Genomic DNA, 13,976 nt, shown 5'->3' on the forward strand with positions numbered 1-13,976 from the left:
TTGTGTCTAAGGTTGGAAGAAGCATCATAAAGCCATAGGTGCAGCCATGGTAGCTGAAGGAGAGTAGGAGGTACCCTCGGAAGGGAAGGGAGAGGGGCAGGGCTTGAGAGCTTTGCCTTTTATTTTAGATGAGCTAGGGTGACATTGGCAGTCGGAAAAGCCAGTGAAAGATGCACCAGGCTTATGTTTTACAGATTGACTCTGGCTGGTGCGTTAGGAACACACTGTGAGTAAGGGGGGAGTGGCAGGCAGGTGCCCTGGGGGTGATAAAGGGTATGGGGGCGGGGATGTGGGGGTGGGGAGGCACCTGCAACAGATCAAAGGGGAGGCAGGAGCTGAGCCTTTCTTAACTAGATGGTCAATACCAGAATCACCTTTACGGTTCATGAAAACACAGATCGGTTCCCAATTTCAGTTGCTCCTCCTCTTATTCTGAGGTGAGGCCCAGGAATTTGCATTTCTATAATTCCCTGGTGATGCAGCTGGTTTGGGAATCACATCCAGGGGCCCTGTAAGTTTTCTTTCACATGAAAACTTGCAATTAGTAGTTGCTCATTGTAAGCACTCAAGGAAGCTCTTTGACATTCCTGTGTCTCTAGTGCCTTACATGAGGCCCAGCAAAAATGTATGTTGGGCACAGGCCATGCTCGGGATTATTGAAGGAATTTTGAAAGATTCCTTGTTTGAACTGTTCGGTGGTGTTTGGTGATGAAACTCACAGAAGTGGTCACTAGACGGAAGGATTCATTCTATCAACAGTAATAATAACAAGCACGGTGCTTACCCAGTGTCTGCCCAGGTGATTTATTTATAGCTTCTCCAATTAAGTCCTTGTAAAAGCCTTGCAAGTCAGGCCTTAGCGCTTCTGTTTTATGAATGAATAAATCAAGGCTTAGAATTTTCCCAAGGCCACGCCATTAGTAAATACCAGAACCTAGTTGGCCTGGCAGCTCTGGGATGCATTTTATCACACTGTATCAAGATGTCACTGGCCAAAGATGTGGAAGTCTGAAAGGTCCTCTAGAAGTTTCAGCTTCCTTCCTTGGGGATTATTAGCTTGTTGCAAAAATGTAGACACCATATCATTGCCTTAAAGACACCCCTCCCCAGCCACCTCCCTTTTGTCTTCTTGAGTAGAGAGCCCTGTTCACACAGCATGTTCCCAGACTCAGGTCCTTCCTGGTGGAGCCCTGGCTCCCTACTAGGTAGCAGTGGCCACAGCTGACTTTTGTGTTTTCACCATTCACTGATGGCATGCTTTTCATTCAGTTCATGCCCACTTCCTGGTCCCTTCCTGCAGGGCTACGGGCACTGTATTCTGTGCTGGGGAACTGAAGCTTGACAAATTGAGGCCAGCCTGTCTCTAAATGGAATCCATCCCTCTCACTACAGCAGAGAGAAAAAAAAAAAAAATCATGGTGCAACACTTCCCTTCCTCCTCAGTCTCTCTCCCTACCCTGTCAGGAGATAAAAATAGCATCTCGCAGGGCCTGAGTGTGGATGGGGCAACTGTGAGCTTGAAGCTGGGCAGGGCAGAGAGCAGCTGCTCTCCACAGGCAAGGAGGGAGGCATGAGGTCAGTGCACAGGCCACAAGGATGGGATGACCCTGGTCTGGAGGAATGAGGAGGGAAGCTTAGGAGCTAGCCTGAGTGATGGCTCTTGGAGTGAGCTAGATTGTCATGGTAGGGGGCTCCCCCAAATTCTTTATCAGAGATTATTGAACCTGTTTAGGGAGACAAGGGCTTCTTAGAGCAAGCAGTGAAATGTAAAAACCACTTTTGTGTATGTGGAAGCATCCGTACACACAGACAGAAATTCACAGCACACATTGTCACACACACTTCAGATTTTTGGGGGGGGAGGGGCTGGCATGGGCCACAGGTTAAAACACCAGATGTGTGTTGACTTATAGCGAAGTAGAACTAGAATAAGAAGTACAAATTCGTCACATATAAAAACAAGCTTGCTGGGAGTGGTGGCACGGGCCTTTAATCCAAGCACTTGGGAAGCAGAGGCAGGCAGATCTCTGTGAGTTCGAGGCCAGCCTGTTAAACATTGCAAGTTCCAAGACAGCGAGGGCTCCTGTCTCAAAAAAACAAAACAAAAAAACCCAAGCCAAAACAAAACCCAAAATAAAAACAAGCTTACTAAGGTTTGCCAAGGTCCTTCTGGAAAGTGGGTGGCATACAAATAAATTCCAGGGATCGGCTTTGCGAATGTAGAGGCTGACCTTTGATGATGGTGTAAGGCAAGACTTTTGCTTACCCGCATCTTCTCTAAAGAAAACAGCACGTTTCTCTTTAGAAAACGCATACAAGACACGGGGCTAACCTGGGGAAGAATGAGGGACCGTTGTAGGCTTACGGTGGACCAATCAGTCCCAGGTCTCAACAACGTGGGCCGGGGACTGGCTACCTTAACAGAGGTGTACCCAGAGTCCTTCGCCGGGTCAGGTCACTTCATGATTAACTTGATAATTTTTTGATTAACTTCTTCCTATTTATCTCCCTTCCTTCATTCTTTGCGCCATTCCATACACGAAAACAACGTATGTTGTTTATATCAACCGGGACTCGCGGCCCCTACCCCGATTTCACGTCTGCGACGCCCCTGCGTGAACGCGCGCTCCAGACCGGGGCGCTCTCTGCCGGGCGGAGCGTGTGTGCGTGCGCGCCCTCGCGCCCCCGGGCACGCGCACGCGCGTCTCCGCCCCGCAGCTCCCTCCCCCCCGCCCTCCCGTTCCCGGGCGGCCGGTCTGAAGCGGCGGCGCTATGAGCTGGCCGGCCGCCCCCGGCTCGGGGCTGTGAGGCGCTCGGGGCCGGGGTGCGCGGCGCGCGGCGGCGCGGACGCTCCTGCTCGGCGGCGGCCATGCGCGCGGGCCGGGGCGACGTCCCGGGGACCGGCGGCCTGAGGGCCCCGCCGCCGCCGCTGCTGCTGCTGCTGCTGGCGCTGCTGCCCGCCGCCGCCCCGCGGTCCCCGGCCCTGGTCGCCGCTCCTGCGGGGCCCAGCGTGAGCCTCTACCTGAGCGAGGACGAGGTGCGCCGGCTGCTCGGTGAGTGGCGCCGCTCCCGGGGCCTCGTGAGCCCGCCGCGGGGCTGCCGCTGAGCCGCCTGCTCGCCCGACCGCGCGCGCTCGCTCGCTCTCCCTCTTCCTCTCCCTCTCCCTCTCCCCGCAGCTTCTCTGCGCGTGTCACTCTAGGCCGCGGAGCTCCGGAGCCTCAGAGTCGGCGCTTCGGACCCGGGTGGCCGTCCCTTAGCTTGCTGGGGCTGGCCCGCAGGCCACGCTGCTGCGCGCGCGCTCTCTGGTTAGCGAGTTGGGGCAAGGTGAGCCGGGCGCCCCGGGTGTGTGGCATCCTGCACACCTTAGGGCCGACCGGACCTGCAGCGTTGAGGTTTGTCTTGGGGTCCTTGAGTTGGACCTGGGGCTGCAATTCCAGGCCACTCGCCTATACTCTGCAGACCCTGAAGCGAGACGAGAGGCTGGCTTTGGGTCCATCGGTGGTTGCGTTTACCTGTTTAGCTCCGTTGTTTGGGGAGTCGGTTTGGAAAACGATTCTTCTTCCCCTTCCGCTTGGAACTTTGTGAATTTGGAAAGTCAGCCCTTCGAGGAAGGCCTGGCCAGCTATCAAAAGAAAGTCTCTGCTCGTTGAGGCTACCCAGCTTTCACCTTCTTTTATGCATTAAGGCAGTCCCTTCACTTGGTCTCAGGGTGTGGCGTTTCTGAGTGTAGTGTTGAAACTGAAAAGTTCGCCTCCCAAACATCCATTATCTGTCACTTTTATTTTAGTGGGCACGCATCTCTCTCTCTCTCTCTCTCTCTCTCTCTCTCTCTCTCTCTCGTTAGATCTTTCTTTCTTTCTTTCTTTCTTTCTTTCTTTCTTTCTTTCTTTCTTTCTTTCTTTCTTTCTTTCTTTCTTTCTTGGGATTCTATGTAGCCCAGGCTGTTCTGGAACCATCTATGTAGACCAGGTTGGCCTCAAGCTCATGGAGATCCACCCGCCTGTTAGTCTGTTAGTGGAGTTTCTTAAGGTCTGTTGGGAGAGCTCAGCATCGGAATGAAATTGCATTTAGCAGACTGTTTAGACATTGCTATATGTGTGGGTTCATACTCTTTAACCAAAGAGGAATTGTGTTTTTGTAATGCCCTGTCTTAATCCTCCTAACAGTCTAGTTGAATTAACTGACTTTAGCAGAATTGAAACTGCATCCAAGTTACGCCTGTAGCATGGGAGAAGGGCTTAACAGCTCATAGGCATGCTTTTGTAAAGTGTTGTCTTTCGTTGTTTTTGTTGTTAAAAGAACTTACATAATTGTGACTTTATTGACATGTACTTCCTCTCCTCCAGTCTCAGCCAGGGTGGAAGTAGGGGGGACAGAGACAGCTAGCAGCAGACATGGACAGAGTGCTTGTGTGTATCTACCACTGCACATTACAATTTTGCTATTGTATTTGTGTGTGTGTGTGTGTGTGTGTGTGTGTGTGTGTGTGTGTGTGTGTGTGTGCCACGATGTGTTGTGTGGAGGTCAGAGGGAACAGACTGTCCCTTTTTACAATATGGGTCCCAGGACTTGAGACTTGAGTTCAGGTGATCCGACTTGACAACCAGCACCTTTACCTTCTGAGCCATCTTGCCGGGGAGCAATATGGACTTACACATGTTGCTTCTCGTTTTCTTGTTACCCAGTAGGCTAAGTGGTCATGGGAGATGAAAACATGAGGCTTTAAATAGCTTGTTTAAGTAAGGTAACATGGCTTATTTCATATATTACACACATACACACACACACACACACACACACACACAGTTTATACCCACACAAAACAGTGCTTGCTGGCTGCAGACTAAGTCTAAGGCATGAAGATACTGTGCATATAGACATTTGATTATGGCATGCTGGGAAAGAGACATCTCACTGCTCATTAGTAATTGCAGCGATTCCCTTGTAGCAGGAACTGACTTTCTTAGGATTTATAGCTCTTACCCCTGATTGATACGCACTCAGCAAGTATGTGCACAAGTGAGCAGTGTGTGGAGTGGAGATGGGGAGCCTGACCCCTAGGTCTCTGTCATCCACCCTTAGGTATTTTCTGTGGTGCCAACTGAGTTGACCTATTACAGTGTGACCTCTAGATCTTCATCTATCAGAGCTAGGGCCCCTTTCTGTTCCTTAATGTCACCCCCAGATGTGCTGCCTTGAAGGATTCTCTGGCTTTGTTTGGGTGGCAAAATGTAAGTCGTGGGATATATGCAAGGCCACCTGAACGTAGCTATTATGGTGTGGGAGACTACTTGAAATAGTGCTTTCCTACCATATTTCGGAATGCTTAAGAGATTGAATGCCTTCCAAAAGCTTAGACAAGCTAATCTTCATTTCACAATGTTTCTTAACACAGTGGGTCCAGAATGCCAAGTGAAAACATAGAAGTCAGTAGTGACAACTTGATATGTTGAACTAGTTGTGCTTGATGGAAGTGGTTTTAATCCAGTCATTACAAGCACACAGAAAAAAACAATCCAATAGTAAAAAATGGCTTAAACCAGAAGCTGTCAGCATCCTGCCTTTGGCCTTTTTGTCCACTGGGCCCCTCTCCCAAATGGTTATAGTTCTCTCAACTGTTCTTCTGTTTATTTTTTCCTTGTTTTTTGTTTGAATTTCTAGACCGGTGCGGAATGAGCATTTGTCTTCTAGAATCATTCCTGTGCCCTATACTCTCCAGTGCAGTTAAAAAAGAAAAAAAAGCACTTTAAATGATTTTTTTTTCATGTGCATTGGAATTTTACTTACATGAGAGTGTTGGATCCCCTGGAATAGGAGTTACAAACAGCTGTGAGCTGCCACGTGGGTGCTGGAAATTGAACCTGGGTCCTCTGGAAGAGCAGCCAGTGCTCTTAACCACTGAGCCATCTCTTGATATTACTGTGTACAAATACCTCCTCTTTTCTGGGTTAAATAGAAACTGGTCATCCTACTCCCGCCCCATTTTTGTTTTCCCCAGAGCAAATAGTTGGATTTTAAGCTTTTCTGATTAGTCTGCCTTGTGTCTCTCATGTATTCCCTCAGGTACATGCTGAGTGCTTTTGGCCCTTGCCCCCCTTTCAGGTAGCATATCAAGACATCTGTTAGTTCCATTGGACTTTTCTTAGCATGTCTTGATTTAGTGTCATCCATACTCTTGCTTCAGGCTGGACAGTAGCACTTTGTGCCTTTTCTGTCCTCTCTTGGTCTCTTGTCCTCTGTTGTCTTGATTTGCTTTCCTTTGCTGATTGTGTGTGCGTACCCTCAGTAGAGTTCTAAGAATGGGATGTGTGGAAAGAGAAACTGAGGCCCTACATGTCTGAAAATTTTCATTTTATCCTTACACTTTGTAGATGGTCTGGCCAACTTTAGAATTTTAGATTGAACATGATTTTTGTTTACAATTCTGATGGTACTTTTCTTCTGTATTCAGATAAAAGATCCAAAGCCATTTTTAATCCCTCCTCAGAATTTCAGAATGTTTTCCTCTGGCATTCTAAAGTTTTGTAAACAGGCATGTGGGTTTATTTGTTAATAATGATGCAAATCCTTCAGACTTTGGGAGGGTCTGTTCACTTTTTAAATAATATCCTATGCCTTATTTTTCCTGTTTATTTTTTTCTGAAATGGCTGTGTCTGTTGATTCTCCAAGTTGAACTTCAAGTTTTCTTTTTTTACCTTTTATTTCTTTGTATTGAAGCTAGTAGATAGAGTTCTCCCTCCCAATTTTGTCTTCCCATCTTTCATTTAAAAAAGTTTTTAAGTTTTAGAACCTTTGTTCTCTATATTTCATTGCATCTTTTGAGTACGTCATCTTCATTTTTCTCTGCGGTGTGTGTTACTTTTTTTGGCCTTTATTATTTACGTTCTTCTGTTTATGGTCATAGATGGATGATCCTTGACTTTGTGTAGTGAAGAGTGAGATGTTGGAATTGGCAGGAGAGAATGTCGACAATTCCTGATGTCTGCTGGAGTGCAGGTGAACTGCTCTGGAAGCCTTTCTGAAACACCAGAATTTGTTATCTAATTAGGGTTCTTCTCAGTGTCGGTGAAGACTCCTCTAGAAGCTTCCTGTCTCTGGAATGCTGGGTGATAAATCACCTGTCAGCATTTGGGTTACCTGGTTGTGGGAGGAATGGAAGTTATCACGCTTCAGGCTATAGACTTTGACTTCTGGTTATAATTTCCCCACCATTTTGGCTCAGTTTCCTTAGACCTTGGGTCTCCTACTGAACCTGAGGATTTATACAGTGGCTCTTTCCTTGTGAGGCCTGAACTTCCGGCATCCTTTGGGACCTCCTAGGTACCTCTAGGGCTGAGCCTCTTAGGGGTCACTGGGGTAGTGCTGTCTCCTTTACCTGTTTTCCATCACACAAAAGTTTGCTAAAATATATGATGTTTACCCCTTCCTATCTTGGCTTTACTGTCTGAAGTAAAGCTGTAAAATGGCAGCTAAGCATGGCCCTTATTGAAAATGACGTGACAGTTGTTTTATAAGAACAGTGGTGGTCAGTAGCGGTGGACAGAGTGCTGCTGATATGTGGTAGTAGTTTGCCTGTGTCAGGTACATAGTTCTTTTAGGTGTGTACTGCCCCTTTCACCCTGTACACAAGCAGGCTACTGGAACAAGATCCCACAAACTGAAGTGCTTAGAAGCAGCAGGAATGTATTTTTCTGGGAAAGCCAACATCAAAGTGCTGGTGGCTGGGTTTCTCATGAGAGCCACTCATGACTTTATGGCCTAATCCCCTCCCAAAGGCCCTGCTTGCTTTCTTGTCTTCCCTGGGGGTTCGAGTTGTAACATGAATTCTGGATGTAAAGGTTTTTACCGTAGCAGTGAGGAAACAGGTTTGTAGTGTGTCCTTGATCAATGCTTGCTGCATGAAGTCCTGGTGGAAGTCCACCTTTTCTGAAGACTCCCCAAATCTTTGGAGTCTTTAATCTCTGTGTGGTTTTCCCATGTCACTGTGCCCTGCCTTATTATGGCTCTTGATACTATCCTTAGCAGACTAGAGTACTGGCTACCTGTGTCCACATTTTAACTCTGAGAACCTTGACTATTCAGAGTGTTGTAGACATCTAGAAGGCTAGGCCTTGGCTCAGTTGTGTCTGAACCTGAATTCCTGCTACTTCCTTCAGCCCTGCAGCAGCTGCAGTTAAGCCAGAGCTTAAGCAGTGCTAGTTTGGTGGTCCTGGTTACTGTCAGTGTCCTCCTAGGTTTGCTACCACAGCCTGCTCTCCATATCTGCTGGAGCAGCGCCAGAGGTTTGGGTCTAAGATGCCAGTGGATGGGGAAGTCATGGTGATGGCTGTGATAGGGAGTTGTGGTCCTTAGGGGTGAAGACAGCCTCTGAGAGAATGGAGTAGGGAAGCATTTCCTCTGGGTGGCTGGCTTCTCCTTTCAAACTAAATAGCTTCTGGGAGAGTCATGCTTGTTCACATCTCATTGGAAGCCAGTTCACACTGGTTTTAGACACATGCTCTTCAGAGCAGTCTAGGGAAAGAAAACTGATGCCAAATCAAGTATCAATGTAGAGATGATGACTAGAAATGATTAGAGTCCTCTCCTTGAGGAGCCGGGGATTTTGTTCCATGTAGGACTAGAGCTCGTGATAAAGAGTTCCATTTAGGATTGATACGTTATTGAAGGAGTGTTCACTTTTGACTGTGATTGATAGGGCTAAGTGATGGTCAGGGTTACTTTTCACTGTGGTTGATAAAAGTTTTTTTTTGTAGGAATAATTACTTTTTTAAAAGTACATTTAAGCCGGGCGTTGGCGCACACCTTTAATCCCAGCACTCGGGAGGCAGAGGCAGGTGGATCTCTGTGAGTCCAAGGCCAGCCTGGTCTACAGAGCGAGTGCCAGGATAGGTTCCAAAGCTATACAGAGAAACCCTGTCTCGAAAAACAAAACAAACAAAAAAATGTACATTTAAAAAATTAATGTCTTTTTACATTCTAATCCTAGTTCCCCCTCCCTCCTCTCTTCCCACTCCCCCTACTCCCCCCATCTGCTTCTCAGAGAGGGTAAGGCCTCCCCTAGGAAGTCTACTAAGTTTGTACCATCATCTCATTGAGGCAGGACCAAGGCATCTCTCCACCCCCATACCCCTGTGTCTAGGCTGAGCAAGGTGTCTCTCCATATAGAATGAGCTCCACTAAATCAGTTTGTGCATTAGTGTTAGATCTTGGACCCACTGCCAGTGGTCTCATGTATTGTCCCAGTCATACCATTGTCACCTATATAAAGGGAGCCAACTTTGGTCTTATGTAGGTTCCCCATTTGTCAGACCTGAGTCAGTGATCTCTCACTAGCTCAGGTGAGCTGATTCTGTGGGTTTCCCCATCAGGTCTTGACTCCTTTGTTCATATTATCACTCCTCCTTCACTTTGATTATGCTCCAGGAACATGGCCCATTGGTTAGTTATGAATTTCTGATTGTAGGCTGGGTATCTTTTGCTTTATGTCTGGTATCCAGAGGAATAATTACTTTTGAGAGAGGGAAGAGAGCCTTTACATGTCATCTCTAGGTTGAGCTAGGCAGGCAGAAAAGAGAAGCACTGAAGGCCAGGCAGAGAGCATGAAGTGTGGAGGCAGATGTGTGTGAAATACAGAACTCAGAGTGGCTGAGATGAGAACAATGAGCAAACAAGAGGCAGAAAAGATAGCTGGGAGGTTGGTGGGTGGTGGATTGGGGATTTGGACAGTTTCTTAGGGAATGGAAAGCTATTGGAGTATTTGAGCTGGTACTCCAGAGGTGGAGGCAGGAGGATCAGGACTTCCAGGCCAGCCTTGTATACGTGAGACTCTTGACAACCCCTCCTTCACTGCCCTAAACAAAACCCAGCCAACAAAATGAAACACCCTAAAACAAGTAAAGCAGAATTTAGGAAAGAAGAGTGTAGTCAGTACTGGGTTGTAGAAAAGATAAAATGTGGCCCCTTGGCCATAGTAAGACACCTGTGGTGTGTGGGTTGTGTGTGTGTGTGGGGGGAGGCAGTTGAAGAGGGAGATGGATTTATGAAGGATTTGCAAAGAATTGGGAGGTCTAATGGAAGGAGACTAAAGAGAAGGTATTCTCCAGAGTCCATGCTTCAGATTTGGTGTCTGAGCCAGAGGACCCTGTCTTTATGGGAAAGGCAGTTGAGGGGAAAAAAAAAAAATGTGATGAGCCAAGTATTCTTCCCAGCCAAGCTCCTATCCTTCCTCCAAATTCTCAGGCCAAATTCTTGGTTGGGAAGGGATGGTGTCTTCTGTGCTGGTGACACTGGAATAACCTGCCACAGGGTGGCTTTGGCAGGAGTGGGTTAGCATCCTGAAGTGAACCCTTACCCTAGGCGTTACATTGGGGTTGGTGGTATTGGCACAGCTTAATGTGAGCCCATGTGTTCTTCATTGGGAGAGTGGGGCCAAGACATTGTGCAATTGTGGGTTTGAATTTCTCCCCCCCTGCACATATGGAGGAAAATTCTCTCCAATTATGGCTAAACTTGTCCCCTGTGAGTCACATCCTGAGTTAATGAGTGAATTCTGAAGGTGCTGCCTAAAATGCTGCTTGGGTTTTAAGGTTCACTTCAAGAGTAAATGGAAGATGCCCATTTCTTTCCTCGAGCACTCAGGATTGAGAAATTACCCAGCATCACTTTGTTTTTTTGCTGGTGTTACGTCACTCTCCTTCCAGATCTTGCCAGCCTGAGAGATAAGACTATCCTGCACTTGGAACCAAACCATTAAGTTATTCTGAAATTACAGTGCAAGTACACTTTTTTTTTTTTTTTTTTTTGTGTGTGTGTGTGTGTGTGTGTGTGTTATCCTTGTTGATGTAAGTATGTTTTAATTCGGATGTCACCAAACAACATTCCCTTGTGTAGGACTTCCTAAGATGTTCCTTGCCAAAACAAATGTGTCTTTAGGGCAGGGTTATATAGTAAATTGCTTACTGAATGGTTTATTTTGCTGTTCCTAGCAATGACAACACTAAGTGACTGTCATTCTTACAAACTTTTTTTTTTTTGGTCTCTCCCCCCCCCCCCCCCCCGACAAGGTTTCTTTGTGTAAAAACAGCCCTGGCTGTCCTGGAACTCGCTTTGTAGACCAGACTGGCCTCAAACACACAGAGATTCACCTTCACCTGCCTCTGCCTCTGCCTCTGCCTCCTGAGTGCTGGAATTAAAGGTGTGTGCTACCACTGCCCATTTTAAGCTGGAATACAATGCATTCAGCTCTTAATTTGGGGAGATACCTGTAATCTAGAGAGAACAAACACATCTTATACATGCGAGGTACTTCACATATATCCTTCAGCAGCATCAGGTAGCATTGGGCACCATTTATTTATTTATTTATTTATTTATTTAAAGATTTATTTATGTATTATGTATACAGTGTTCTGCCTGTATGTATGTCTGCCTGCCAGAAGAGGGTGCCAGATCTCATTATAGATAGTTGTGAGCTACCATGTGGTTGCTGGGAATTGAACTCAGGACCTCTGGAATAGTAGTCAGTACTCTTAACCTCTGAGCCATCTCTTCAGCCCTCATTGGTTACTCTTTAAACATATACAACTGAGGTTCTGGAAAAATTACCCAATTTGCCGGAGGTCTCAGATGTGTGCATTTAGGCAGCTCTGAAGTGCATTCTTTCTACCCTGTTGCTGGGAAGGTCAGCAGTCTATTCAGCTTCTACTGAAATCATCTGGTGAGCTGCAACAATATGCAGATTCCTAGATGTATGAACTGGTGTAGTGATCTGAACTTCTGATCCTCCTGCCACCCCCTCCCAAGCCCTGGTCGCATTCCAGGTATACAACACATCTTGTTCATGTGATGCTGGAGATCAAGCCAGGGCTTCATAATGCCAGGTAGGTGCTGTATCAGCTAAGCCAGGTCCTCAGCCCCCGTAGTTGATCTGAGATGGAGCTCAGAAGAGTCAGCCTTTTGACTTGCAGGCTCTGCTTCGTTGACTGTAAGACGCACAGCTTGTAACACTTGGAGCTGCCTTTCAGTTAGTGGGAGTCATCAGTTAACAGGCTGTTTTCCTGCTGGTGGTATACTTCGGATAAAGTGACATAGGCTGTTACCAGCTGGGGTCTAAACTCAGCTTTTCACTCTTGTGTAGCAAGTGTGTTTCCAACTGAGCATATCCTCATCCTGCCTACCTGCCTTTCTTTCTTTTTCCTTTTATATAAGTTTTTCCTTTTATTTGTTTTTAGACAAACACTTGTTCTATAACCCAAGCTGGCTTTGAACATTCAATCCTCTTGCTTCATTTTCTCCCATGCTGGAATTGTAGGTATGTGCTAGCATGCCTGGCTGCTGAACATTTATGTAGTCCTTTAAATATGCTTGGATTTTGTTCTGGGATGCAGTTAAATTACTTGGAAACAGTTTGAGCCTTCTGGGTGTTGCTTATAAGGCTCATTGGATGGGACAAAAACAGTCCGAAGTAATCAGGCTCATTATTCCCTACCAGTGAGTCAAGACACTTGGTACTTATCCCCAATGAAGCGTGAAGCATGGGGCCCTCCAGTCTGGCTGTGGGAATAGATCCAAATTCTGAGTGCTGGGCGATGTTCACATTTACCCTTTCTCTGCCCATGGATGGTGTCCTTATATGTATGCCCTATCAGGACTCACAACCTCTGGAGCTCAGCCCTCCAGATCTTGGATTTCTTACTTTGTTTAGCTCTCTTTCTAGTAATTTGTTCTGTGAACCATATCTCTAGAATCTTTTTTTAATATTTTTTAATTTTATGAGCATTGATGATTTGCCTGCATGTATGTCCTGTGAGGGTGTGAGATCCCCTGAAACTGAGGTTACAGACAGTTGTGAGCTGCCATGTGGGTGCTGAGAATTGAACCTGGGTCCTCTGGAAGAGCAGCCAGTGCTCATAACCTCTGAGCCATCTCCCTAGCCCATCTCTAGAATCTTATCTTTCTGGATTTTGATCTTTTAAATGTATTTTTATCTTTTGACATTTTTGAGACAAGATCTCACTTTGTAGCTTAGGCTGTCTTCTCAAACTCACAGCAGCCCTCTTGCCTTACCCTCTTAAGTACTGGGGTTACAGGTGTGTGCCACAGCCTAATTTACCTTCTTGCCTCAGCTTCTTTCTCAGCCCATTTGTTCATCCATCTATCCATCCGTGTGCATACACATGCCCACATTGGGCACCAAATGTAAATGGAGGAGTTGTTGTTGTTGTTGTTGTTGTTGTTGTTCTTCTTCTTCTTCTTCTTCTTCTTCGTTTTGTTTTTTTGAGACAGGGTGTCTCTCTGTAGTTCTGGAGCCTATTCTGGCACTTGCTTGGCAGACCAGACTATCCTTGAACTCACAGAGATCCGCCTGCCTCTGCCTCCTGAGTGCTGGGATCAAAGGCTTGTGCCACCAATGCCCGGCATAAATGGAGTACTTAATTTGTCTAAATAATAAAAAGCCGGAGTCAGATATAGAGTGGAATGCTTGAGAGATCAGAGAGAAGGAGCAAGCCACGCACACCTTACCTCCTTAGCATCTCAGACAAGAGCGGTTTCCTGTTTCTCCCTGCTTGTGTTCTGTTTCTGCCCAGCTACCTCAGCTACCTGTCTGTCTGTACAGACCTCCAGACCTCTATGGTTAGCTAGTGGCAAGCTCCATTCTTTGACCCTAAGATGGGCTTATTTGTACAAGCAAGATATCACCACATACGGGCAACTTTGGGGAACCAGTTTCCTCTCTCCCTATGTGGGTTTTGGTCATCAGACTCTGTTTAGGGATCACTGTTGCCTGGTGATGGGTGATTTAAACTAGTGAATCAATTGTGACCAATCTCGATTATTTCGGATGAGAGGATCAATCTACCTCCTGTTATTCTAATTAAATGCTTACTGTTTGTATCTCTCGTAAGGTTAATTCCTTAATGATTTAATAGAGTAAAGAAGTAGTCTGCTAAAAGAAGCAATGTGTACAGTTTGGATC

General features: G+C 46.5%; 1 protein-coding gene across 4 annotated transcripts in view; it reads left to right on the forward strand.

Moving 5' to 3' along the window:
* The first annotated feature begins 2,787 nt into the window (after positions 1-2,787).
* The window catches only part of Ryk (receptor like tyrosine kinase), an 80,774-nt gene continuing 69,585 nt past the window's right edge, over positions 2,788-13,976 (forward strand). The window contains exon 1 of one of the 4 annotated variants that reach the window (XM_035443898.1): positions 2,788-3,053. In XM_035443898.1, coding sequence (XP_035299789.1) covers positions 2,870-3,053 — 184 coding nt within the window. In that variant the 5' untranslated portion in view covers positions 2,788-2,869. The remainder of the gene's footprint in view (positions 3,054-13,976) is intronic. The other 3 variants (XM_027414328.2, XM_027414327.2, XM_027414326.2) reach the window with 3 other exon arrangements.

The sequence above is a fragment of the Cricetulus griseus genome, chromosome 4 (genome assembly GCF_003668045.3).
Source record: "Cricetulus griseus strain 17A/GY chromosome 4, alternate assembly CriGri-PICRH-1.0, whole genome shotgun sequence".
NCBI lineage: Eukaryota > Metazoa > Chordata > Mammalia > Rodentia > Cricetidae > Cricetulus > Cricetulus griseus.